This window comes from Epinephelus fuscoguttatus, linkage group LG12, assembly GCF_011397635.1.
Source record: "Epinephelus fuscoguttatus linkage group LG12, E.fuscoguttatus.final_Chr_v1".
Classification (NCBI taxonomy): Eukaryota; Metazoa; Chordata; class Actinopteri; order Perciformes; family Serranidae; genus Epinephelus; species Epinephelus fuscoguttatus.
In genome coordinates, this window is record NC_064763.1 from 9,669,842 (window position 1) to 9,694,262 (window position 24,421).

The following is a 24,421-nucleotide window of genomic DNA, read 5'->3' on the forward strand; positions in this document are numbered from 1 at the left end:
CATAAGGACTGAGCTGGCAATCCACTAAGACGTATGATCCTACTTAAAAGGTGAAGAGACGATCATTGTACCTCTGACCCTCTTACCGCTGGTAGTGTGTGTTTTGAAAGCCAAATTTAATCAAGTTGGAAAACAGCCAGGTAGGGAGCTAAATTGTTTCTGAGTTGAGTGGAGTATCTATTATAAGAAAGACCAAATAGTTTCCTACATATTCTACAGATACGGAGCAACAATTTGATTTATTTGAAGTTGTGTTTCTATGCACTTTACCAATGTAAGGCCAATAATCACTCTCTTCTAGCTCTGTTTTTGGTCTCCTCCAACTCCTGAAGGTCTGTCTGCTGTTTGTTGCTCGGTAAGTAGCACAGTAGTAGTAGTAGTAGTAGTAGTAGTAGTACTACAGTGGGTTTAGAGCTTTTGACGATGAAGAGAGCAGTGTTCATTCTCACTGCCGCGATGCAGAAATGCGGGACAGATTTGCGTAATATTCGCGCAGCGCTTTTCCACATTTAAACCATACACACAGGCACGGTACGGATCTGGTGCAGAATTTCGCGTTGTTGTGTCCCAAGTCTGCGCTGCGTGAATGGGTGTGGGTGAACATGGACAAGAGTAGCAGCAGCAGCAGCAGCAGCAGCGAGCTAGCAAGCTAACGTTTAACAAGTGTCAACATCAACCTTCTTTAGCACTTACCACTCTCACCGCAGCCACCAAGCTGGACAATGGACTGCCGGACGTTGTCCTTTAATTCATTGTTCATAAAATCATCCCGCCTTTTATCAAAAAGGACAGGGTGCTGTGAAATTATCATCCTTTCTCCCATACTGTCCTGCCTGACTGGATTTCGGACTCTCCCGGGTCTGCGCGACTTTAAACAAACAATTTCATTGGCCCAGCTGTGTAGTTCCGCTGGCAAATTCCGTGGGGGTCAAAGTCTGGACGGAAACTTTTTTAACTTCCATGAAATCAACTTTTATATTTTTCCGCGAGAATAATCCGTGCGGATATTCGCCTGAAACTGCAGACTGGACAACCGAAACAATGAGCTGAAAGATGCTAAAAGGCTTCATAGAGCTTCAAGGAACTGCAGAGTCAGGGGATAATCCTCAACAGGTGCCTTTATTACAAGCGATTCTTTCACATACAACTAGGGTGATCTATTGATAAAAGAATAGTCCTCTTTCCTTTGGCACTACATTTTCTCAAAGGTATACCTCCCGTATTCCTTTACATAAGTGCAAGCAGGGGTTAAAGCAAGAAAAAAATGTGTGCCTGAAATGTGGAGCACGGAAGATTTATGTGCCTGAAATCTGAAATCTTTTCTGGAGCGGGGGGCTTGGTGTTGCGGTCACAAAATGAAGAAACAGAAATGTATGTGTTGCAAAGGAACGTATTTAGTATTAAAACGAACAAAAAGATTATAGCTTTAGTCGTTACTTTTCAGATTAAACTTTTATAGCATAATGATTTTATAAATAAAGATTAAACTTTCAGTGGTTACCAGACCTTTTGACTTATAGCTCCTACATCTCTTTTTTGCCTTGGTGCTATTTATTTTTAGAAGCTAAATCATTTAGGCTGTTTGCAAAATTGTATCACGCTTGATGTGAATTAAACAGGCAGTTACATCGAAATTTCGCCTCTGGGCAAGCATGTCATCATTGAAATGGATCATATAATGTTGTGGTGGTGACTTTAAAACTTCAGCATAGAGGATTTTTATTGCAACCTTCGTCTCTGTCTGGTTTCTGTTACCTCACCTTCAAAATTACTGCTGGCTTACCAGAGCCTCTCCTGCTCCTTCTGAGATCTGTGTTTCAATGTGACATGATGTGAAAGCATGCACAGGCGTCAGTGTTGATTGGCTATCACTTGTGCCGTGTAACCAATCAGAGGGGGCTGTAGGCGGGACATTGTTACAAAGCCCAGTGCAGTGGATACTGCAGGCAGGTCTGATGCCGATTATGGTAAACAGCAGGTTGTGTTTACTTGCACACTGTGCGCCTAAATCATTTTCCCGGTTCGCACATATATCTATTTTTAGGGGCAAATGCCAGTGAAATGCTCGCACTGCAGAGCACTTCTGCCAGTGCCGGAGAGAAACATCGCCACACCGGAAATCTGGCGCTGTGCCGGAGAACTTTAACCCCTGTGCAAGTGTGCCTTGTACGGTAGTACGCGTTAAATCAGCTGTTTGGGTTACACTTTCATAGGTTTATGAAGGAGACAACAAATTCAAGAAAATGAAACGAATTATTATGACAGAGATGACATTCCCTGTGGAGATTAAACACATACAATACATTCAGTACCGCAACCACTTAAACTGTTAATGATTTTTTGGGTGGGCTTTTTTTTTAAGTGGCTAAAATAGATTTTGCTGCCATTCTAACCAGTTCATTGTTGAGTCCAAGTCGACGTTTGTGCGAAATTTGAGGAAATTCTCTGTGTTTTTGAGATATCCTGTCCACAAGGTTGGAATAGTTCAGGATTCATGCCTCCAGCCATAGCTTCAGCAGCACAGAGGCATAAAAATCCAAACTATCCCTCTAATATAAATATATAGACAAATAAAAATGAGTATAGTGCCTTAAAGTGTTTCAGATCATTTTATAGTCATTCAGATCAAACACCAAACAGGAAACAATAAAATCTTAAAGATACATTCTCAGTAGATTCATCCCGCAGACCCCATCTTGGTAAAATAAGCAACCAATATCAATATCCTAATAATTGTGAATGCAATCAAGACCCATAATTTTCAGTATTTGACAAAAACCAAAGTTTAATTCTAGAAACCAGTTTAGCAGGGGATGTCAGTTTGTGTCTTCTCAGGTAGCCACAGTCACATTTGGGAAATATCAGAGGAAACCACACTGAGGTGAAAACAATCTGACACCTCACTTTTCACTGCTTAACGGAGTTGCTTCAGGATCAACCTTGTTCATTAATCACAATGAGTTCTGTATAATTATAACATCACTTCAATTATTTGTGAATGATGCACCGCTTACGGTGTGAGTCGAGGAATACTCAAACTGACACTCACGATACATACTCACACACTGAAAGACATCTGTGAAAGACTTTCTTCAGTTCAGCAACACACAGCTGCTCTGTTGATGAAAGTTCATAAGTGAGGTTAATTAAACAGCATGTCATCACATCCTCACTGTTCTCTTTCCTCTCGTCTTCCACATCCACCTGTGGGATGAACTGAGGAGCATTCAGCAAAAACACTGGTGACAGTTGGAAATCAGGAATGGAACTAAAAAAAAAAACATAAATGAACAAAGATCTTTGAAGATGTTTTGATTATAAATAACAGCAAAAATCAGATTCTCAAGAACGGCTGGCTTTTGGAATGCTGCAATTTAAATTTAATTTGCCTTTAAACATCAGATTTCATGGTTTAAAATCACTGAGCCTCACATTAAAGAATATTTTTACTTGATGTCAGTTCTGCAGAGTGCAGTTTTACACATCTTTGCCCAAGACAATTTCACATGTTTTAAACCAAACCTATTCAATAATGTGTCTTGTAGTATAAACACAGTGGACTATATATACACACAAGTTTGTGAAAAAAGGGGTATTTTCGAAGTCTTAATGTATGTGCGTCATTTGCTTTAAAGGTCCAGTGTGTAGGATTTAGGGGGATATATTAGCAGAAATGGAATAATATTATATATATATTATATGTACATAAAAAGTGGTTCCTCATTCATGGAGATGGCCATGTTGCACTGCCATGTTTCTGCAGTAGCACTGATTTTTTGAATGTGACACTGTTTTATTCAGTGTTTCTACAGGTTCAAATCACTGGGTTCATTTGTTTTGGAGAGGAAGAAACCTCTGAGGATAATTTAGCTCATGGTAAAAACCTCCTGAACACTGAACGCTAAAGGAATTGTAACCGGAATTGTAAGTTTCAGCTGGTTGCAATCTGTAATCCTCACCACTAGTTCCCCCTAAATATTACATAATTAAAACTTTTCAAGGTCTTAAAATAAAAAACAAACCAAAAAAAAAAACATTGTATGAGTTATAGCTTAGTTAAATGTTTTTAGTTAAAAGTGACAAAAGGACGAGGAAACATACTCACCGTACTTTTCTTTTCAGCTTTAGTTTTAACAAAACTAAAGCGAACACAACGGGTCGCTAAAAACACATCCACATTTGGTACCTAAAAAGCTACTTGTAAAATTGCAATGGTAGTGGTCTGCAGCTTGGCAAGAGTACGTCATCCACCAACCCCCCCACCTCCACAAGACAAACACATTTTACATATTACTGCACTTCAGAACCGTTGCTGTGATACGTATGAAGGTGTAAAGCTGATAACACATTGATGTGGCATGCCATGTCAGGTGACGTGTGTCAAGTGGGAGCATACACTGGACATGTTGCAATGCAGCTTGTCAACAGATAAACACGCAAATTTATTACCACTGCTAAGTGAAAGATCTGTACTTCCTCCACCTATCCATTAGCTAAAAATCATGTGTGGACATCCACTAATTAAACTTGATTTCTCATCTGAGGAGCCAGTCTGGAGAGGTATGACTTGCCAGGCTTTTTGGCCACGATCTTTATAGCTAATGAATGGGATTGTGAGCCATTCAGCTTGAGATATTCTTCATCACACACGAGACGTGGCAACAGCTACAGAGTTCTCTTATACATCAATGGTTAGGAGAGGAGTTGAGCTGCCAAAGGAGCAGAGAAAAAGAGCTGCTACAGGAGCTGGTATGTACAAGCAGAGAGTGAGTGGGTGAAAAATGCATTTTAATTTTTTATTCTGGGGGCAACGAGGCTGGAAATAGGACAGTGGCATAAAATGCCGTGGGTCGGCACATCCAGGAGCGTAAACGTACATCTAGCTGCTGCGGACATAATTGAAAATAACATGATAGAGGCCTATTTTTTGATTTGCAGCATTTGCTACCGGTTTTGGCCTTTAATGTAGCTGATTGTGGTTTGCAGAAATGTACACTGCTAACATCTTCTTTTTAGTGACTAGGCTGTTTGCCATCTTTGCCTGGCAAAAACTAGTGTGAAGATTTTCAGTGTTTCACTTGAATGAATACAAGAATGAATTGAAAGATTATTTGTTGTTGTTGCTTAAGGAACAGCAATATTTATTGAAACAGAGTAGTTAAAGTGACATATTTGCTCCATATATAACTTAGAGAATAGGGCTGGACAATATGACCAAAATCTATAGCACAATGCAGATTTAACTTTATGACTGTACATAAGCAATATTATTGTTTCATACATCAGTGACTGATAATATTCACCTTCTTAAACTGGCTTTCTAATATTTGACAGGCTTAAGTTTTTTTTCCTCTAAAATTTGCCATATGAGTGAATTCAGGTTGGTCAAAGACTCATGATCAGTAAGTGGATAAATTAAGCATATTGTCCAGTCCTACTCCAGGAGTTATGGCCACACAGGACTAAATGAAATGGACTCAGAGGAGAAAACAATAAATGGAACCAGTCCATGACCAGGTTTTTCACCATCCCAAAGGGAAGACAAAGCAGACAAGATGTTAAGTAAAAGCTTCTACAGGTGAATCTGCATGCAATTCTCTCAGTACACACAACAGATAGTTCAAATCTGAATGAAAGCAGCTCAAATGTACGCAACCGAATGCACAGTCACAATCAACAATCATTTTCTCAGCCTGAGGCAAACTGATGAAACGATTAACAAGACTCCAAAGACTGATTCCCTCCAGACTGAAATTCATATAATAAAGACTTAGAATAAAATTAAGTGATTGTGCTTTTATAACCAAAGTAGAACAAATAATACAAAGACAAGATGTACATCACTTATAAAACATTAACACTGTTATATAAAATTTGAATTTGAAGCACTTCTGTGGCAGTAAACAATTTCAAGAATTTACAAGATGGCTGGTAATGACTGAATATCAATTACAGTAAAATAACAAGACAACTGACAGGCAAAGATCATGTATGGACCGCATCAAGCAGTCACCATGGACAATATTTGTGTAGACACTCACAACCGCCATCAAATGTGCATTCATCTTGCTTTATTGAGTGACCAGCGGTTCAGGCTCCTGGAGGCTGGTCACCCAAAAAACACAAACAATAAACAGTGCATCAAATTGAAGTCCACAGACTTAAACATGAGAGCACTTTTTCTTTTTTTCCAACACCTAATGAGAAATTTAAAGTAGAAAACAATAGCATGTATTGTGCAGTATTTAAAGAGTCTTTTTTTCCATAAGGTCAAGGTCATAGTCCTTCGTCTGAAGCAGCTGTAGGATATTCCTTTAGTGCTTGCATTGCTTCTTAGCTTTTCAGGAACTGTGGAAACAAAACAGTGTCATGTTTTTTTGTCATTGCACTTATCAATTGAAGTTGTTTGCTCACTTGTGTCACAGATGATAAAATACAAATATGTGACTTGCTCTATCATTTTCAGCTACACTGACCCTGAAACACATTTTGAGTTTTGTGCGCTGTTGAAAAGAGGACATTACAGGCTTTCTAATAATATCAGTACTGACGTTATGTTCCAAATATTAAGTAAAATACATCCATTACATCATGACTCTTGCCAAGCCGTGCTCTTGAGAAAAGAGTTTTTAGTACGGTGGCTGCAAAGGTAAATGACTGAGCTCAATGGCCTTCCAAAGTGCGAGCACATGCTTTAGTCTGTGGGCTGTCTCGAGGTGAAAAATACACAGAAAAGCCTGGGGACACTTATTCTGTACCCAGCAAAGTAACAAAAACAAGCATACCCAACAATACTGTGCAGGAAGTGGAGGAAATATTGTTTATGTCAGAAGAAGTGTGGTCTGTCATCTTGCAGTTACAGCAATGGACCTCACATGACAATATTAAAAAAAAAAACCCTTTTGATTCTTTTGATTGGTGGACCCTCACCGACTAAAGGACTTTATGACTGCTTCAAAAGTAGGGAATCAACACGTTCACAGTGTCTCTTTTGTTTAGCGTGCAGGTAAATCTGAATGCATTATACTGTGGTGCTCATAGTCTCCGTACATTGAACGGAGCGATTGAATTGTGGAGAATCTAACCAAACTAACAATGTGTAGCAAGTCCATACTGACAAAAGTTTAAAAACACAATGCTATATTTTGATGCCAAAGCTAAGCTGCTTAGAACTAGCTCAAGCGGGTCATTAGTGGTGACCTGGTATGTTTGAAAGATCTAGGATCATCTATTGACAGAAACGGAATATAATATTTGTAACTTTGTTTTCATTAGTTTATAATCAACTGAAATTAAAAATCGTTGTGTTTTCATTACCTTAGAATAAGCTGTTTATATCTACATGTTTGGCAAGTCCTCTTCCATGGAGTCTGACAGTTTTTCAACAGTAGCCCAGAATGGGACAAACTAAACGTGGCAGGCAGGAAAAGTACCAGTTCTGTAGCTCACCCCTAGATGCCACTAAATCCTAAACACTCGGGCTTTAAAAGGTTTAAATATTCTGAAAGCCAAGACATTATTTAAGATCAGAGGAAAACCCACTGTTCAGGACCTGGCCTTGTTAATATAACGTTAAACATTTCATTCCTAATGTCAGGAAGACATAGAGGGAGGAATGAGGTGACAAGTGTTTCGCTGCTAGCTTGTCATCGTGCATTTACAAGCTTCAAAACTGAATTTATTCTCTGTATTTGGCTATACGAGTTTCATATTCTGAGAGCTGAGACTTTACTTATTTACAATCAAACAAAACCTGAACTGACCAAAAATCCATGTTTATAAAGAAATGAGCTGTTGTGACATCTGACTGATTTTGATAGAGCAAGCTACATATTTGGACAAAATAAATATACATGAAATAGCTTAAAGACTATTTCTATGTGACTGATGATTTGATTCCTGATTTTGGCTTACCTCTTCAACCTGTCCTGTAGGTGCCACCTGTCCTCCCTGTTTGGTCCTTGAGTCTCCACATGACATAAAGCTGGCTGAATTAGTATCATCAGGCTCCCTCTGAGCTTGACCTGATGGGAAGGAGGGACGACTATACAGGAGGACATCCCCAAATTCTGGAGAAGAAACAAAATGTTTTAGTCAGCTGCTGGCTTAACTACTTATTAAAAAGCTCCAAAGCACGAGTCCATCCAGTACCTGAGTGCTGTCGGCTTTTGCTGCTTCCTTTTCCTCCTTGTGGAGTCTTGTGCTTGTCCTGGTTCTCTCTATGCTCACCCGATGCCTCTTTGACCCTGTGAGTCCCAGTGCTGCCTCTTCGACCCCGTGCCTCCCCAGAGCCCATCCGGGGCAGCGTGGCCCCCCTTGCTTTATAGTCACCATGGGACATCTGGCTGGGAAAATTTAGAGGCATGCAGGAGTCTGGGGACACAGCAGAGCACAGGGATCCAAATGTTAGTTATCAGAAGATAAATGGGAGTAAAATCTCTAATCTCGTTCTGGGTTCAGTCTTTACCATCATTGAAGACATCTTTGGGTTGGTAGCCCTGTTGACCAGACTGGTTCTGTTTATGCCTTCTTGGTCTTTTATGTGTTATTGCAGGACTCATGTTGCTGTCTGTGGACATGGGGCTGCTGGGTCGCTGGGGCCGCCGGCCTGAAATTATCACACAGATATAGCATTTAATGTTAAGATCACATGAACTGGTACATTTAAGGGATGTATCCGAAACTGAATACCTTGTGCAGGGTGGCACAAATAATGGGATGGAAACATATATTTATTCTACCCTAAGTTGCCTGTTGTTATTCAGGAAAAGAAAATTAAATGTTTGCGCATTATGTTTCCTCAAATCAATTCATATCATTGTGATGGCCACAATATAAAAATTCTAATTTTGTTTGCAAGATAGGACTTTGATTTCACAAACTAGTCATTTCATTTCCTATCCTTCTGATTGCCCCCACGGACTCAGCTCACAGTGGGCTAAGAGCGCACTAGGAGGAGGAGCCGTCATGCAGCGATACAAAAGCCTGGTGGGGCAGCTGGATTTCTTTTAAACCCCTGCAAATTATGCATAATCTCAGCTAACAGCCTACCTAATATGTGTTGGTTATGTAAACAGATGGTAATAAAAAAGCTGGGAAAGGCATGTGGAATTATGAAGTAGAAGTCCCCTAAAAGTAAATACATAAGAAGTCATTTGAAAAATACACAATACAAGGTCTATGTATTTATTAAACCATATTGACTTACTTATATTTACATTTATTTATATATGTATTTCCTTATTTATTTCAGGATTTATTTCATAGGCATTAAGATAGTTCATAGTTTGATGATTTGAAGGTAGAACAACTGCACTGCCAATGAATATCTGGTTAGAAAATACAACATTTGCCCAATTTAATGTGTGTTCTGGTATTAGCCATGCCAACTTCCAATCTTCTATCGTAATACATATATTGAAACATTAAATTTTGTTGGTTGAAGATATGTATATAATGACATCTCTGTACACCTCTAGTGCATGTAACAGTAAACTTTAAGTTGATTTTAATGTGCTAATACTGTAATTAATTGTCAGAGAAAAATCAATCCAAACAATTTTTTGAACTGAATAACGTCATGATGTATGATGATCATCCTCTGGGGACCATGACTCTGAACAACATTTCATCAAATACAGAAGAAGTGGTGGACTGAATGAAAGACCAACATTGCCATCCCTTGAGCCATGGCACTAATGTAGCTCATAGGCTTGAACACAAAATCAAACCTTTGTCCCCTGAAGCTTTCTCACCTGACTCCTCTGGGTATCTGCACATGCGCAGGCCGACAATATCCCGCGAAGACGTTACTGCCTGGTTGAAATCGCCATCTGTAAAGAAGGATCCTTCCGAGGTGCTGACAACACTGGACCTGCCAGATGAGATGTTGTCTTCAGATGCTGAGCCCCAGCTGTTAACCATGGACCCTGTGACTGATCGGTCCAGATCCCCAGTACTTGAGGCTGGGGTCTGCTCCAGCCCATGGAGGAGCAGCTTGTGTGAAGAGGGATGGTGCAGCTGGTGTTTGTGCTTCTGCCGGTCGTGGTGTTGGCTGAAATGACTATCAGCGAGCTCTGCGTCTGTCTCCTCCTCTGCCTCTTCCTCCTCCTCATCCTCTTCCTGTACATCGGTGTCAATGCAGAAGGGTATGGAGCTGTAGGTGTGTGGTGGAGAAAGAGGGCGAGGGTGGCTGGTGATGTGCTGGCTGTAAAGTGGATGAAAAAATTTGTGCAGTCTTGTCACAACCAAAAAAAAAGTACAGTGTCAGTTAAAAATGACTGAATGCAGTGTCACGAAGGTTTACTGCAGTTACCTGAGGTGCTCAGTTCCATCATGCGGGCCATTGCTCTGGTCTCCCTGTGGTGCTGTGTGAGATGGGTGACTATAGGACACTTCAGTAGGGGATGAGGCTGCCCCTCTAACTGGTGGAGTCGGGCAGCCCTCTATTCTCTCCTCTGGATCAAAACTGAAGAAAAGGACAACTGACATGAGGTAATGGCAAAAGGAATGAGGGGTGCTGGCAGTCCCAGCACATTAGTCACAGCCCATTAGACATCAATGCAAATCCCTTGGTCTGCCATCAAAACACAAATTCACATCATAAAAAAATGTACAATGATGAAAAATAAGCTTTCTGCACCATCTGTTTTTTATTGCTGAAATACTGCACATCTCTTGAATGCATGCTTGTTTCTGTTCCGTTCATTGTCCATTTTATGAAGTCATTTCAATTATATAAAACCTGCTGTCATAGTAGACTGACAACAAGAACCTAAATTGTATAATTAGATTGCTTATAAATAGGGCTGTTGATCGATAAAAAATAAACTAACTGCACAAATGGCTGTGATAAATTGTAATAGTGTAAGTAGTTGTCATTATGCTGTTCATCCTCTGTGCCCCTTTGCCTTCACACAAAGTTGAGCTGGGTATCAATATTTGATACGTTTAAGGTATTGACCAAAATAAGCCAGTATCACTTAGTATCAAAACTTTACCTGCATTCGATCCTTTTTGTTTTTGTAGGTCTAGAAAAAGATAACTTTTTGTATGGTTTTGTCTGCAACCAATCATCACAAGCGCTCTTCAGTTTAATGCAACATGTGATTGGCCCGCCACCGCAGCAGCTGCAGACCATACAGTCTGTGGTGTGGTGAAGTGGGGATGCGATGTATTTGACGGAGAAATGCAGTTCATTGTGGTCAGGTGCCACCAAAACATTGTAAAGTAAACTGTAAATTACTTTGGTTAGAAAAAATGTTTTATTGACACAAAAACACTTTGGGCAGGCTATTGTAAGGTTGTGTCCTAGGTTTCACAATCTGTCATTTGCACCAAATGAAGTACTCAGTTTGTATTGGTGTGATTTTTAAGGATAATTTTAAAGGTCATTTTTCAAAGGACACCCAGCCCTAATACAAAGTGTGTGCTCTTGGTGCGATTGTTCCTCTCGAGGGTGGATTATAAAAGCTGTCTGTCAATCCATTTCAAATGATCAGTCCACCTTCTACTGTGTTAACTGGGCAGCAGTTTTCAGCTATCCATTAGTTACCGTTTCACTGACAGGTGTCAATATTCGCCAACAAACACCACACTGCTGTACTGTATTGTAGATTGGGGAAGCCCTGTAGTTTTGGTAGGGTGCTCTGCTTTGAGGATGTATGTCATAGAGGAGTTACTTCAGAGGTAATTAAATTTGACTTTGCAAAACCAGCATAATACTTCTTCCAAAGATTTGTCAGGCAACTTTTTAAAAGGAAACTCTCCATCTAAAACTCTATTATCATCCCCATCCTAGCCAGCTGGTTTGGCAGTACTCGGAAGTAAGCAAAACGCAGCAACAGTTTTTTTACACAAATGCAAAAAAATAAATAAATAACTGTGCTAATTTTGACAGTGTTGCAGAATAGTATTGGTTGTGACATCAAGGTCTGTTTTGACGGAAGGTTTGCAGATGTTCACAGCGTACCTCCAATTATGCTTGTATGAGTCTGATAACTTTATTATGTTATTATTTTTTTGTTGTTGTTAATTTTAATTTATCCTGGTGGGCTACACTTTACTAAGGAGCAGCATAATATTAAACATGACACACTGACACCTTCATTATAATTTTTTCCCTTTTTTTAAAATCTAATTTTATTCACTCAGTTGAGAGCAAATGAAGTAATATGTTTGGGGAATATTTTTGGGCATTTTGAGGTGCACCACTGCAGCTCTCTTTCGAGACCCCACCTAAACACTACCAGTTGAATGAGCTATGCATGTCTGTGTGATAGGCTACGTTCAATCTGCAGGCAAATCAGATTTATTTCTCAAATCAGATCTTGAGGACAGACTGTCCGCACTGTTAAAGGCATAACGACATAGGCCTCAGTAAATATGTAGCAACACTGGTGACGAGGAAGCTTGAGAAACGGAGGTCCATCATTTTGCCCTCTAAACATTTTATTTCGGTGTCTGTCTACAGAGTGTTGTTCCCCTTGTTGTCTTCTTTAGTGCTTTGCTGGTAGCAGCATGGATCTGCTCAGCACCTCCGTCACTCTAGATTTGACAATGTCATTGCATGTTGTGTTCAAAGAGACTTTGAAATTCAGTTTGAGCTGCCAGAAAGCCTAGACGCATCTGCAGAAATGTGACCGGGATCACATGTCAAATCACCTCCAAATGTGGTTTGGATCAGATATGCAAACATTGCATTTCATGTGGTTTTAGCTGTCCAGACTTCCTCAAATCAATCTGGATACAATCTGGATTTAAAAAAAAATAGGCTGGCATCCTGAACAAGGCCTTAGTTTGTGCTGTATAAAAGTGCTGGCATCTGTGTGTGTCTTTTCCCCCTCACCTCCTTTCCATGGGTATGCTGTACTCATCACAGTCCCAGGCATTAGCATGAGGAGGAGACAGGGCTTCTCCCCAGTTTACTGCATTATGTTTTGGGATCTTTGGGGCTCGCGTTCCCTTCTTTTGATTTTGACTCCCTGAGAGATGAGAAGAAAACATCAAGGAAAACACAGACTTATAGCTCTCCTCATTAAAATTCACTACTGTACAAAGTAGCCGTTGGCCTTACCTGAGGTGCTGTTGCTGCCTCTGTCAGAGCTGTGGTGTGAGCCTCCTGTGCTGTGATCACGGCTCTGGTTGTAGGGGATAGTTTTAGGATGGATCATCCCTTCAGCTCCTTGCAGATGATCTGAAGACAAAGAAACTAGAAAATCTGCAACAGCTTTTTTTTTCATAGAAATGGTGTAAAGAGAATAAAATTTAACTGTAATCTACCTTTATTGAGCATGTTTTGCTCAATTATGTTGTACTGCATCTGTGCTGCCATCTCCTTTGGTATTGGAGGTGGGTTGGGGGGCTGTTTCCAGCAGGGCATGTCCAGAGGTTCTGCTATAGCGCCACCGGTGGCTGCCTTATTCTTGATGCTGGCCTGAATGAGCTGTGTGGTGGCGTATGGGATGGGTTCATACGTGGCTGCTGAATCTCCTCCTGGACTCGCATAGCACAAGTTGGAGTTGTTGAATGTTTTAATCTCGTTGAGCTTGTTGGAGAGGTTCACATCGCTGTAAATGGCCGTCTCAGAACCAAGCTGTCCCCCCTGCTTGTTTTCTGGATGATTTCCATAGTTAGCTATGCAGTCAGCTGAAGAGAGCAGGAAACAAAGGAGCACATGAACACAGCAAAAACACAAGTCACAAAAGCTTCAGCATTGCTGGAAGCCATGTGAATTGTATAAGATGCCATGACAGCATATATCTCAGAGACTCCTGCAGTGCCTGGACCTTTACGTGAACTCAGTCCTGCACTAACCTGGTCGGCTGTATGTTGTCATGTTACTGTCACTGGTGCCATTGCCATTATTGCAGCAGTTGATGCTACAGTCCTTGTGATTGGCACATGCATTTGGCCAATTGTCTGGCAGCCACAGCTGGTTTAGAGGTTCACCCATGCTGAGAAGGCCAGGTCTGCAACAAGGAGGACCACAGTGCTGTCAATCAAAACCTGCTGTTCACATTTATCACTGATGAGTGAGAACAGGGAGGATGCATTAGAGTCATTGCGTGGAGAAGGGAGACACCTCCCCCTAGTGATCCCACAGTGTAAGTGCATGTGTCCTGTGAGTCTTTATATAACACAAAGAGACAAAAATATCACTCACCTGCCAGCACTGCACACAGACTCTCCTCTTTGATACGCCACTGCAAAGAGAAACAGAAAAACATTAAACCTTGATGAGCTGTCAAAAACAGGAAGTGCCAAAGGCAGAGAAAACGAAACCATGAAAGGCAGGTAGAATTTCTATAAAGTCAAAAGTCTACACTCACTTCAATACATGCTTCCATCGAAAGACTGACTCTGTGATTTAATGTGCAGTAACACAACACAAATAATTGCCTGTGCCTTCACCAACCTCCATAAAACTTCAGAATTGATTCAGAGACACTGTTTGAAACAGTTTCTCCTCCAGCAACAGTAAAACATCAAACAAATAAAAATTCTCCAGCAGAGGATATATTTCTCTTATTTAGTCATATAAAGCTAACCTAGCTCAGCACAGAATCAGCATATACTATAGATGTTTATGCAAAAGCACATTGTTGCTTTATTATGATCAGCAAAATCCATGATATGATTCAACACATATATATTTACTTGCTTATACTGCAGTCATATGCTGTGGAAACAGATGCTACACAACACTTAGAGAATTATTTAATCACTTTCCCTTTTGGCTCAGATTCTTTATGTTTTACTTATGTAATCTTACTTTATTTCACTTTTGTTTGCTGCATCCTATGTTGAGATATTTATAAAATTCCATTCATAGGTTCTTTTAGCATTGTGCAATCTTCTTTAAGTTGTACTTCCATTTGTTTCATTTCTATATGTAAATCAATTGTTTCCAGCCTTTTTCCCTAAGGGACCCCTTACCGATCATTGAAACTGATGAGCCCTGACTAAATGACATATTTTATGAACATTTCTTACTTTGCTCAATGCAAAACAGTAAGTACAGAACAACTGATAAACTCTAAAATTAACCCAAATAGTGAACGCAATAACTGCAGGAAGCCTGTGTAAAATGAGTGATTAAAATGAATTTGGAGCAGGTTATTTCTGTGAATTTTACGTAAGAGATGAGTTTTCTTGGTATTTTTCAGAACTTTTTAAATGGTTCTCTGTCTGTATTATGTATTTTGTTTTAATTTTAACAATAATACATATTCAATAGGCTTTTTTTTGACAAACTCAATGTGTTTTCTCCCTCACACTGATTATTCTGATAGCTCTTTGGTTGTTTTAACAGCATACTTTTCTAAACACTGTGTTCAGGCCTTCACTGTGCCCTTAACCTGTAAGGTTCAATAATAATCTAAACTTAAAAAAAATTACGAGTCTCATTAAGTTTTCTTCACAGAGATGAATGAAATCCTGGAATATATGCCTGCTGTATAGGTGTACAACAGTTTTCTTACACCTCTTAAAATCGAGAAGGCTTTGCGACCCCCTGTGAAGCTATAGCGACCTATAGTAGGTATTAGCACCCCAGGTTGGGAACCAGTGATGTAAATGACCATGAACAACTGAACTGTAAATATCAGCTCTCACCAATACTTCAAAGAGAAAGAATGTAATTTCATCTTGGGATTGTCTGAACTGGATAAAAAACACTCTAATAAGTGACTTGCTAAATACATAAAGTATACCACACACATTAGCAGAAAAATCAAAGCGAACATACCTGTAGGTGTAAAGGTGAATGAGGGCACTGTAGGGACAGACAATGTCAGGGAATAGAGTAAGATGAGCATAGTAGAAATCATTTCTATACACCTTATTGTTGTAGAAGCTATGTGCTCACACTGAGGTTTTGACATGCCATGCATGTACTCTCTGCTGTGTGATGGACATCTCTTCATGTGAAAAACTGACGTGTACACACATTTAAATAACCACATGCCATCTGCTTTACTGCTGCCTCTGTCTCTGACAAGTGTCCAGGTGAAGGTTAATGGGGGTGACAGGCGAACACACAGAGTGGGAAAATAACAGTGATATTGTAGCAGTCAGGGTAATGGCAGGTTGACAGGCCTGTGCCTCTAAGAACTGTGCTGTGTTGAGGAAATGACACAATACAAATGAGCGGATAAAGGTCAGCCTTTCACTGTCTGCATAGTCGCAAATGCAAATTTGTTTCTAAAGTCTTTGTGTCAAAGGAAGATTAAACCGCAGTATTTTTCACCCTTTGATGTGATCTACTTATCAGCTTCTGAAATTATTCCTTAATATCACAGAGATGAAGACTGCTCTTTAGTGTGGTGGCAACATGTCATGTCTTGTCCCCTCTATAGTCATGACAACCTTCAAATGTACCCACAAAAGCAACATGATAACCTGTTTTGCAGACGCACACTTGCCCAATATAGTTGCCATCTTGATCACACATACATCTATCCATCTACCTTTCTTAAATTTACACACAACAGAGAAACACACACCCTTGCGGATGCCGGTGTATGTACTGCTGAGGCCACTTCTCTTCTTGCGGTGACGGTAGAGCCACACACTGAAAATCATGAGGACCAGCCAGCAGGTGGCGCCAATGCCAGCGATAAATGCCGGCTGCCTCACCACGTCTGAGATCTGAGACAACGTGTCTCTTTCCTCACTGATATCCATCATCTGGCCTGCAGAGTCTAACCAGGAAAAGAGGAAAGAGAGGAGACATTATATGTGCACAAAAATAACTGCAATGATGTACACAAAGCAAAACTGGAGATTTCTGTTTACAAATGTTGATGCAGCAACAAAAATAGAAGAGCATTGTTAAACTATCTGAAAGGATAAGTAACAGCAGGGTAAGCACAATATTATGCTTTATTGATTTTTCATGAATTCTGTAAAGAAAAGGAAGCTAAGGAATGTTACAAAAGTTGACACCCTAGGCTATCGCTGTTTTAAGGCCTAGTTTTGTGACATTTTCCTAAACCACCACCTTTTCTGGACAGACTCTTACCTAATTGAAAAAAAGTAACATCACTCTTGACCCCGGGACCAGCACCATTGCTGGCCGCAACCTCCACGCTGTATCGAATTCCTGGCGCCAGACTGGAGATGAGCACAGAGAAGGTGGAGCCGTCGACCGACTGGTTCACGTGATAGCGGCTCTCATTACCCAGGCACCAGATCTGTCAAGAGAAGTTGACGAGAGGAAACGAGATGACAGTGCCTGCCTGAAGGATGCAGCCGGAAACACAAGAGGCATCATCAGCCTCACAAAGACGCCATTTACAATTTAACTGTAATGCACATGATTCAGAGCATGTGTACAGGAAAGGGTGGGGGCCTCCTTTTCTTACCTTGTACTCCTGAATGACTCCAGCCTCTTCCCGTTCCGGAGGCGGTTTCCAGGCAACCAGGATGGCAGTCCCATTGGCATCGCTCTTTGTCACTGTAACGCCCTGGGGTGCTCTGCTTGGGGCTAAGACAATGAGGTATACAGTTAACCATGCAGACATAAACACAATTGCATCTCATGCTGTCTGCGTCGCAGGTGTGGTCTGCATCCCTTGTAGTATTGCATTCTAAAAAACATACATTGCCTCTGTATTATTCTCCAAATATACCATAACTGAAATAAACTTAAGAATTGCATTACGGCTGCATAGGAAAGTTTAAAGCTTCTAAAATTCACTCATTACTTTGACAGTGGAATTCTAAATTGACATGCAAATGTTGTGCAGCATTTTTTTTTCATGTCTATTCATTCTGTTAAAACCTGGTATTTTTGCACAGTTGCAGATAAAGATTAGACTAGGTTTAGGTTTCATGCTTTCATGCCCCTTTTCAGAAGCCGAAAAATGTTTATGCCTCACCCTCTCCACAGAAGTTTATTATTAACAATAATAGGGGAAGCAGCTAATAAAAAAATAATCCATGTTGAATTTTAGTGAAGGTCAGCATGATAGCATCAGCAAACTCCTGTTTGTTAATTTTTCCTATATAAATCATATTAATTCAACTTTGTTTCACTCCATATTTTTCCCCTGTTCATGCACTGCCAGCTGCAGTGGCTGGATGCCCCCTAGGGGAGCCTGCCCCACAGTTTGAGAACAACTGGGCTACAGTAATATTTTCAGTATTATACTATTTGTAGATTAGATTCCAGTGGTGGCTGCATAGGATTGTGTTTACGTGTAAAAAACACAATTTATTTAAAAAAAAAAGAGAGAAAAAGATATGAACTTTTCTGCTTTAGTCCATATTTGTTGGTGTTTAAAAGACTAAGATTTTCGCTGTGGTCAAAAAACTGTTTGCTCTTTTGCTTCCTGCACACAAAGGGAGGTATGCACCTGTAATACGAGGGTGGTCTAGCAGCAAACTAACAGCACCATAATTCAGTCAGACAACACACGTTTGAAATGTTTACTGAAACAGCAGAACATAGTTAGAGTTTGGTGTCTGGACACTGCCTTCATTACTCCCTGCAGACAGGTTTACATGTGATACTGGGGAGTGATGATTAAGTATCCCCCCCCCTGCCTAGCTGGAGCCTGCAGGTGGACGCTGGGATGGAGGTGGGGCTGAAAGAGCAGGCACCAATACTGACACTGGGCAGTAGTGGCATTAACAAGGCAGAGGGAGAGCTGGGAAATTTCTGCAGCTCAAATAGACCGCCAAATTGGGATGGTGTCCGGAGAGTGAGCTATGACATGTGTGTATGAATCATTGCAGCACGAGCTGACTGCCTGAACTAGCTCGCAGGTGTCACTCCATTTGTATAACCACATTAATGAAAAATCTATTTTGGCTCTAACGTTATTGTATTAAATTACTTTGGTCATTACAGAGAAAAAGCTCATATTTTGTATCTGCATTTGCCTTGCACTCCACGCTATACAAATTAAGGATTTTGTTCAAGGATTTGTAGTGTATATTTTAGGGTGATGAAATCATAAATATGATGAAAGGCATTCGAAGCTTCATTCCAAAACCTCACTAAAAGCTTTGAATGTAAAAACATTCTGTATGGTTCTAAGTTTCACCATGTTATTTAATTTCTTGCACCTTTGTCCTGCGTTAACATTGCAGAACGACAGTTCTAAGATAGTCACCTTCTTCCAACGTCCTGACCACCTTCACCTCACTGTCAGCTCCCTGGAACTCATCAAAGAAGGGGCGCACTTTGAACTCGTATATGGCTCCTCTCTTCAGCTGACCGATCACCACCCCGTCCTCCCGTGGGGTGTGCACCTCTAGGACGCTCCACTGCCCCTCAGGCTGGCCATGCTCAGCGGACGCCCTGTAAAGCACCTTGTATCCCTGTATGTATGGGGACTGTTGCTCAACCTAGCGGAGATATAGAGGAAAAACAAGCTGCATAAATGTCCAGACATGTGACAGTGGGACCCTTTTTGATCATGGGCAAATAAACATCTGTGCTTGAATCAAAGAGATGAGTGCAAGTACTGTAGATTTTATTGCTGTAATGCAAGTAAAGTCTGAGGTTCACAGTTAGATCTGCACATGAGTTAAAACATACATTAGGAGGCTAGCATCTTATCATGGGTGTGAGTGAACATCCTGCAGGAAGGATCTGTTAAAACTCAGTTAATTGCCTTTGCCTTTGCCTCTAGGTTGATACAGATTAACATTTCCTCATATCTGTGAAGTCTCACTGTGAACCACAATATGAGGTCATTAATAGTTTCCCCTCAGCATGGCTCTGGTTAAAATTGAGCCAGAAGAGGACTAAGCACTTTCCATTTAAACCACACAATTATGACAAATGGTGCCTTAAAATATTTCTGTGGAGTGATACACACATCCAAACACACACATCCACGCAGAAAAATGCTGTGTGTTTGGAACAAAGCACAATGTAAGACACCAAAATTGATTCAGTGCAGTGGATTTATTCTCTGCTAATAAATGTTTAGTGAGAAAACCACATTTAATTTTAAGCATTCAATGAATCTTTTAAACACTTCACTTCATTTTCAAACAAGCCAGTTTTAGCCTAGATGCTCCTCCTGAACGGTTCAGATCTCTTTGTTTCAGTATATCTCTGTTGAGAGTGTATTTGCTCATTCATCAATGACAGTTCCCGTCTTTGTGATGCTTGGGAGAGTCAGGGAAAATATCTCAGAGGATAAATTTGCTCTATAATAATCCCTGATAAAAGTAACCCCTTGGCTTTTATATATTTGTTGATGTACATGTGTTGACATTCGCTGGTTAAATTGCGCATTTGACCTTTTCTCATATTAGTAGTACATGTTGTAAAAAATGTTGACTTTGAGCAGGACAGTCATCATGATTTGTTCCCCTTACCATCCACTGCACCCTGACAGCAGAGGAGGAAAGGACAGTTGGTGTGTGCAGGTGGATGACCACATCTCCCAGCTCCCTCTGTATGTGACGATGATCCACCCCTTGCATGGTGGAAGTGCTGTCTGTTTGTGCAAAAGGAAGAAGAAGAAGCAAAATAGCAACAATGACGCATTCAACTGAACTGAGACAAACATGCTGTTTCTCTGCAGGTTAAATGATACAGGATATGTTCAATGTGGAGCTTAAAAAAGGAATGAAAAGCCTGCACTGACCTTGTGTTCTCACAGAATCGGAGATTGGACTTGGGTCACTGAGGCCATAAGCATTTACCGCTCTGACCATGAAGAGGTAGACAGTTGCAGGCTTAAGGTTCCTCAGTACAAAGGTCTGTGTCTTTATATGCTCAGCTACGGTCACCCATCTGCTGCCTAATGTATAACTGCAGGAAGAGATGAAGAAATAATAAAATACAGATGCAAGGAAAGCATCAACAAGTTTGATAGATGCAATATACAACAAGTAGTTAAAGGTCTAGTGTGTAGGATTTAGTTCCATCTAGTGGTGAGTTTGCAAACTTCAAGCCAATGAAACTTCTATGTGTCGTGCATGAAGGAGAACTATGGCCTATGCAAAATGTGAATCATCCTATCTAGAGCCAGTGTTTTTGGTTTGTCCATTCTGGGCTAGTGTACAGACATGGTTGACTCTGTGGATGAGGACTTGCTCCATATCTAGATATAAAGGGCTTATACTTAAGTACAGAAAACACAATGATTTTCAAATTTAGAGGTGATATACACTAATGAAAACATAGTTATGAATATTATATTCCATTTCTGCCAATACCCACCCATCCATCCATCCCTCCATTTTCATCTGCTTTTCTGGGGCAGAGTCCTCGGGGCAGCAGGCTGAGCAAAGTACTCAGACGTCCCTCTCCTGGGGGATCCCGAGGCGTTCCCAGGCAAGATGAAATAAACAGTCCCACATTCTGGGTCTGCCCCAGGGCCTCCTACCAGTTGGACGAGCCCAGAACACCTCTAATGGGAGGTGCCCAGGAGGCATCCTAATCAGATCCCTGAACCACCTCAACTGGTCCCTTTCAACGCAACGGAGTAGGGACTCTACTCCGAGCTCCCTACAGATGTCTGAGCTCCTCCCTCCATCTCTAAGGCTGAGCCCAGCAACCCTACAGAGGAAACTCATTCTGGCCGCTTGTATCAGCTATCTAATTCTTTTGGTCACTACCCAAAGCTCATGACCGAAGGTGAGGGTCGGAACGTAGATGAACTGGTAAACCAAGAGTTTTGCCTTCAGGCTCAGCTCCTTCTTCACCAAAACAATCCTGCCCAATGCCCCCATCATTGCTGATGCCAAGCTGTCTGTCCATCTCACACCCCAGTCTTAGAAGACTCCAAGATACTTAAACTCCTTTGCTTGGGGCAGTAACTCTCTCCCAACCCAGAGGGGGCAATACACCGTTTTCAAGAAAAGAACCATGAACTCAGACTTGGAGGTACTGACTCTCATCATGACTACTTCACACTTGGCTGTAGACTGCCCTCTTTTCTGTCAATAGATGCCCCTAAATCATACACACTGGACCTTTAAAAAATGCATGATACTACGTATGTCTTACCTGAATGTCTCGATCAGGTAAGATGTAGGTGTTGCGCCAGCACTGGGGTTGGATTTCCACGACAGAGTGACAGAGGTGCGGCCGATGTCAGTCACATCAGGTTTAGATGGAGCACTGGGAATCAGGTTAGGGTTCACAGGCTGACTGGGCTGAACAACAACTCCAAACTCTGCTGAAGGGATTCCAAAAAAATTCATTAAAATACACCAAGCAAGACTCTTGAGCATGCATTAACCTTTACAACTACTACTCAATTTGTGTGACCTACCCTCCACCTGTAAGTATGCTGTCCAGGAAGCCTCTCCGTTGGGACTAGAAGCTACACATGTGTAGAGGCCTGTATCTCCCAGCTGAGGAGAGAAAGTACAACAGAAGATATTAGTGGGTTGACATTAGTGAGCTGGCTCAGCTCAGTGCAGTTGCTTTAACTGATACATGCCAAATGCTGTGTTACTTCTCCTACCTTAGCGTAGCGTATCTCCAGTGATCCAGTGTTTGCTATGGACATGCGTGAGTCCACTGGAGACACCACTACACCATCCTTCTTCCAGTGGACCGTAGAAGGTGGAGAGTCAGCTGTTTGGCAGCCCAGGACTACTGTGCTGTCCACAGGAATGGTCTGATTGAGAGGTCCCTGTCTAATCACAGGAGGAGGGTGGTCTGACCCCGCTAATAGAAAAACAAAGAAGGGAAATGAAAACGTAATCGTTGACACTAGCCCAGTGACCTTATTATATATACACCACATACTGAAAGAGTAATTAAAATCCCAAACCACTTTGGTTTGGTTCACTTTTTCAGCTGACAACCAATGTATATGGGCATTTAGTAATGTTATTTATGGATTCAGATCCAAATCTTGACATTTGAGTGCAAAGTATTTGAATTTTAAAAATTGTGTTAGAAATATTCATAGCGACTGCCCTCTTAAAACCCAGCTATTACGAATGAATTCTGCTATTGGCTGATCTGGTGGCTGATGATGTACATGATGGCAGTTTCTGTGACCAACCAACACCCCCCTCAACTCCTCAGCAGCATGAATGAGTGACTGGGCATGTCTTTAGGCTCATTTATGCTTAATGACAGATATGTATATGGACACAGACAAAGAGGAGCTGTGCCACCAGAAATCATGGGGGCAGTGAAGGGCAGTTTAAGCAAGACACAACAGAAGGACAAAGACAGGACCAAGACATTTTAAAAATGTTGTCAATTGAGGTTAGAGAAACATTGTGGTCATTATGAGGACAGTATGGATAAAGTAAGGTTAAGCTTAGGTGACAGAAACAGTAGATTTTCAATTCTGATTTGTGACCTTTGTTGCATGACATCCCAGTCTCTCTTCCTGCATTCTCCCACCTGTATCTCCACTACTACTATCAAATAATAGCAAAATGCCAAAAAACAGTACACTGTCAACACTGTATTATGGAATTGGAAATTGGGAATTGATGTTCACAAAAGATCAAAGTCATGAGGAGAAAGACAGAAATAAAAGTAGGAAAGATGAAAGTAGAGAAAATGAAAATGCTGCCCAAAAATGAAAGACAGATAAGATGTGAAAGATATTGAGAGGAAAATTGGTAAAGAGAGAACAATAGGTTTAGGTGGCTGCGCAGGCAGCGGAGGAAAAAGAAATCAACTTTTCCCCTCCAGCGGAGAGCAACTAATCGTTCATTCGGCAGTAGGTACTGCTGGAGCCGGCTCCAATCACAACGGCAAAGCCCAACTAATAACAATCCCACTTAGATAACAGAGCTCTCTTTTCTCTCTCTCGCTCTCTTACATTTTAAAACCCTGGTGGATGGGGGCAGGGGCTCTAGATAAATAAATAAATAAAAATACCACAAAAAAAGGTGATGGAAACACGCCTTGAAAACTGCCGCAGGTAATGCAGACCAGTTATTTCCATAAAAATGCACCACTCCAAATGGGGATGAGAGAAGTGCGGTGGGATGGAGAGAATTTGGGGGAGGGGAGAGTATAGAGAATCAGGTACAGGCGAGAGTGCAGTGCTATAGACCGCTGAAAAAATTACATAAAACATGACCATTTTTTTTATTACCATTACCTGTAACAGATTTTGCACTGAGTGGATGCCTCTCATTTCCCTATACTAAGGTCGCTACAGAATGCATTGCCAATAAGAGCGGCAAATTATCTTTCATAACTAACAGGGCTGCACCGAAAACCTCAATGTGTATATGCAGTAACTGTCAATATTCATTAATTTAATATATGTACATAGCACGCATTAACCCAGACACATGTATTCATGTTCTCACAGGTCTATTAATTGGAAGCTTGTATACTTTGCTGGTGGTGTGTAATTATTGGTGTGGGCCTCCAAGCACATTTAAATTGCTTCTTTAAAAAAAACAAAACAATTAATACAGTTATTCATTACCTAGAATTTGGATTAGAGTCCCTCAGACCACT

General features: G+C 40.9%; 1 protein-coding gene across 3 annotated transcripts in view; it reads right to left on the reverse strand.

Annotated features, from left to right (window-relative positions):
* Positions 1-4,858: 4,858 nt before the first annotated feature.
* LOC125897747 (roundabout homolog 1-like) overlaps positions 4,859-24,421 on the reverse strand; it is a 133,527-nt gene continuing 113,964 nt past the window's right edge. The window contains exons 15-35 of one of the 3 annotated variants that reach the window (XM_049591084.1): positions 22,443-22,648; positions 22,248-22,329; positions 21,980-22,151; positions 20,613-20,779; positions 20,341-20,462; positions 19,122-19,356; positions 17,367-17,488; positions 17,024-17,195; positions 16,506-16,703; positions 15,749-15,775; positions 14,165-14,204; positions 13,816-13,970; positions 13,282-13,647; positions 13,076-13,195; positions 12,848-12,983; positions 10,316-10,468; positions 9,756-10,207; positions 8,468-8,608; positions 8,152-8,373; positions 7,915-8,069; positions 4,859-6,348 (exon numbers count right to left, since the gene is read on the reverse strand). In XM_049591084.1, the coding sequence (XP_049447041.1) occupies positions 6,334-6,348; positions 7,915-8,069; positions 8,152-8,373; positions 8,468-8,608; positions 9,756-10,207; positions 10,316-10,468; positions 12,848-12,983; positions 13,076-13,195; positions 13,282-13,647; positions 13,816-13,970; positions 14,165-14,204; positions 15,749-15,775; positions 16,506-16,703; positions 17,024-17,195; positions 17,367-17,488; positions 19,122-19,356; positions 20,341-20,462; positions 20,613-20,779; positions 21,980-22,151; positions 22,248-22,329; positions 22,443-22,648 (3,458 nt within the window). In that variant the 3' untranslated portion in view covers positions 4,859-6,333. The remainder of the gene's footprint in view (positions 6,349-7,914; positions 8,070-8,151; positions 8,374-8,467; positions 8,609-9,755; positions 10,208-10,315; positions 10,469-12,847; positions 12,984-13,075; positions 13,196-13,281; positions 13,648-13,815; positions 13,971-14,164; positions 14,205-15,748; positions 15,776-16,505; positions 16,704-17,023; positions 17,196-17,366; positions 17,489-19,121; positions 19,357-20,340; positions 20,463-20,612; positions 20,780-21,979; positions 22,152-22,247; positions 22,330-22,442; positions 22,649-24,421) is intronic. The other 2 variants (XM_049591086.1, XM_049591085.1) reach the window with 2 other exon arrangements.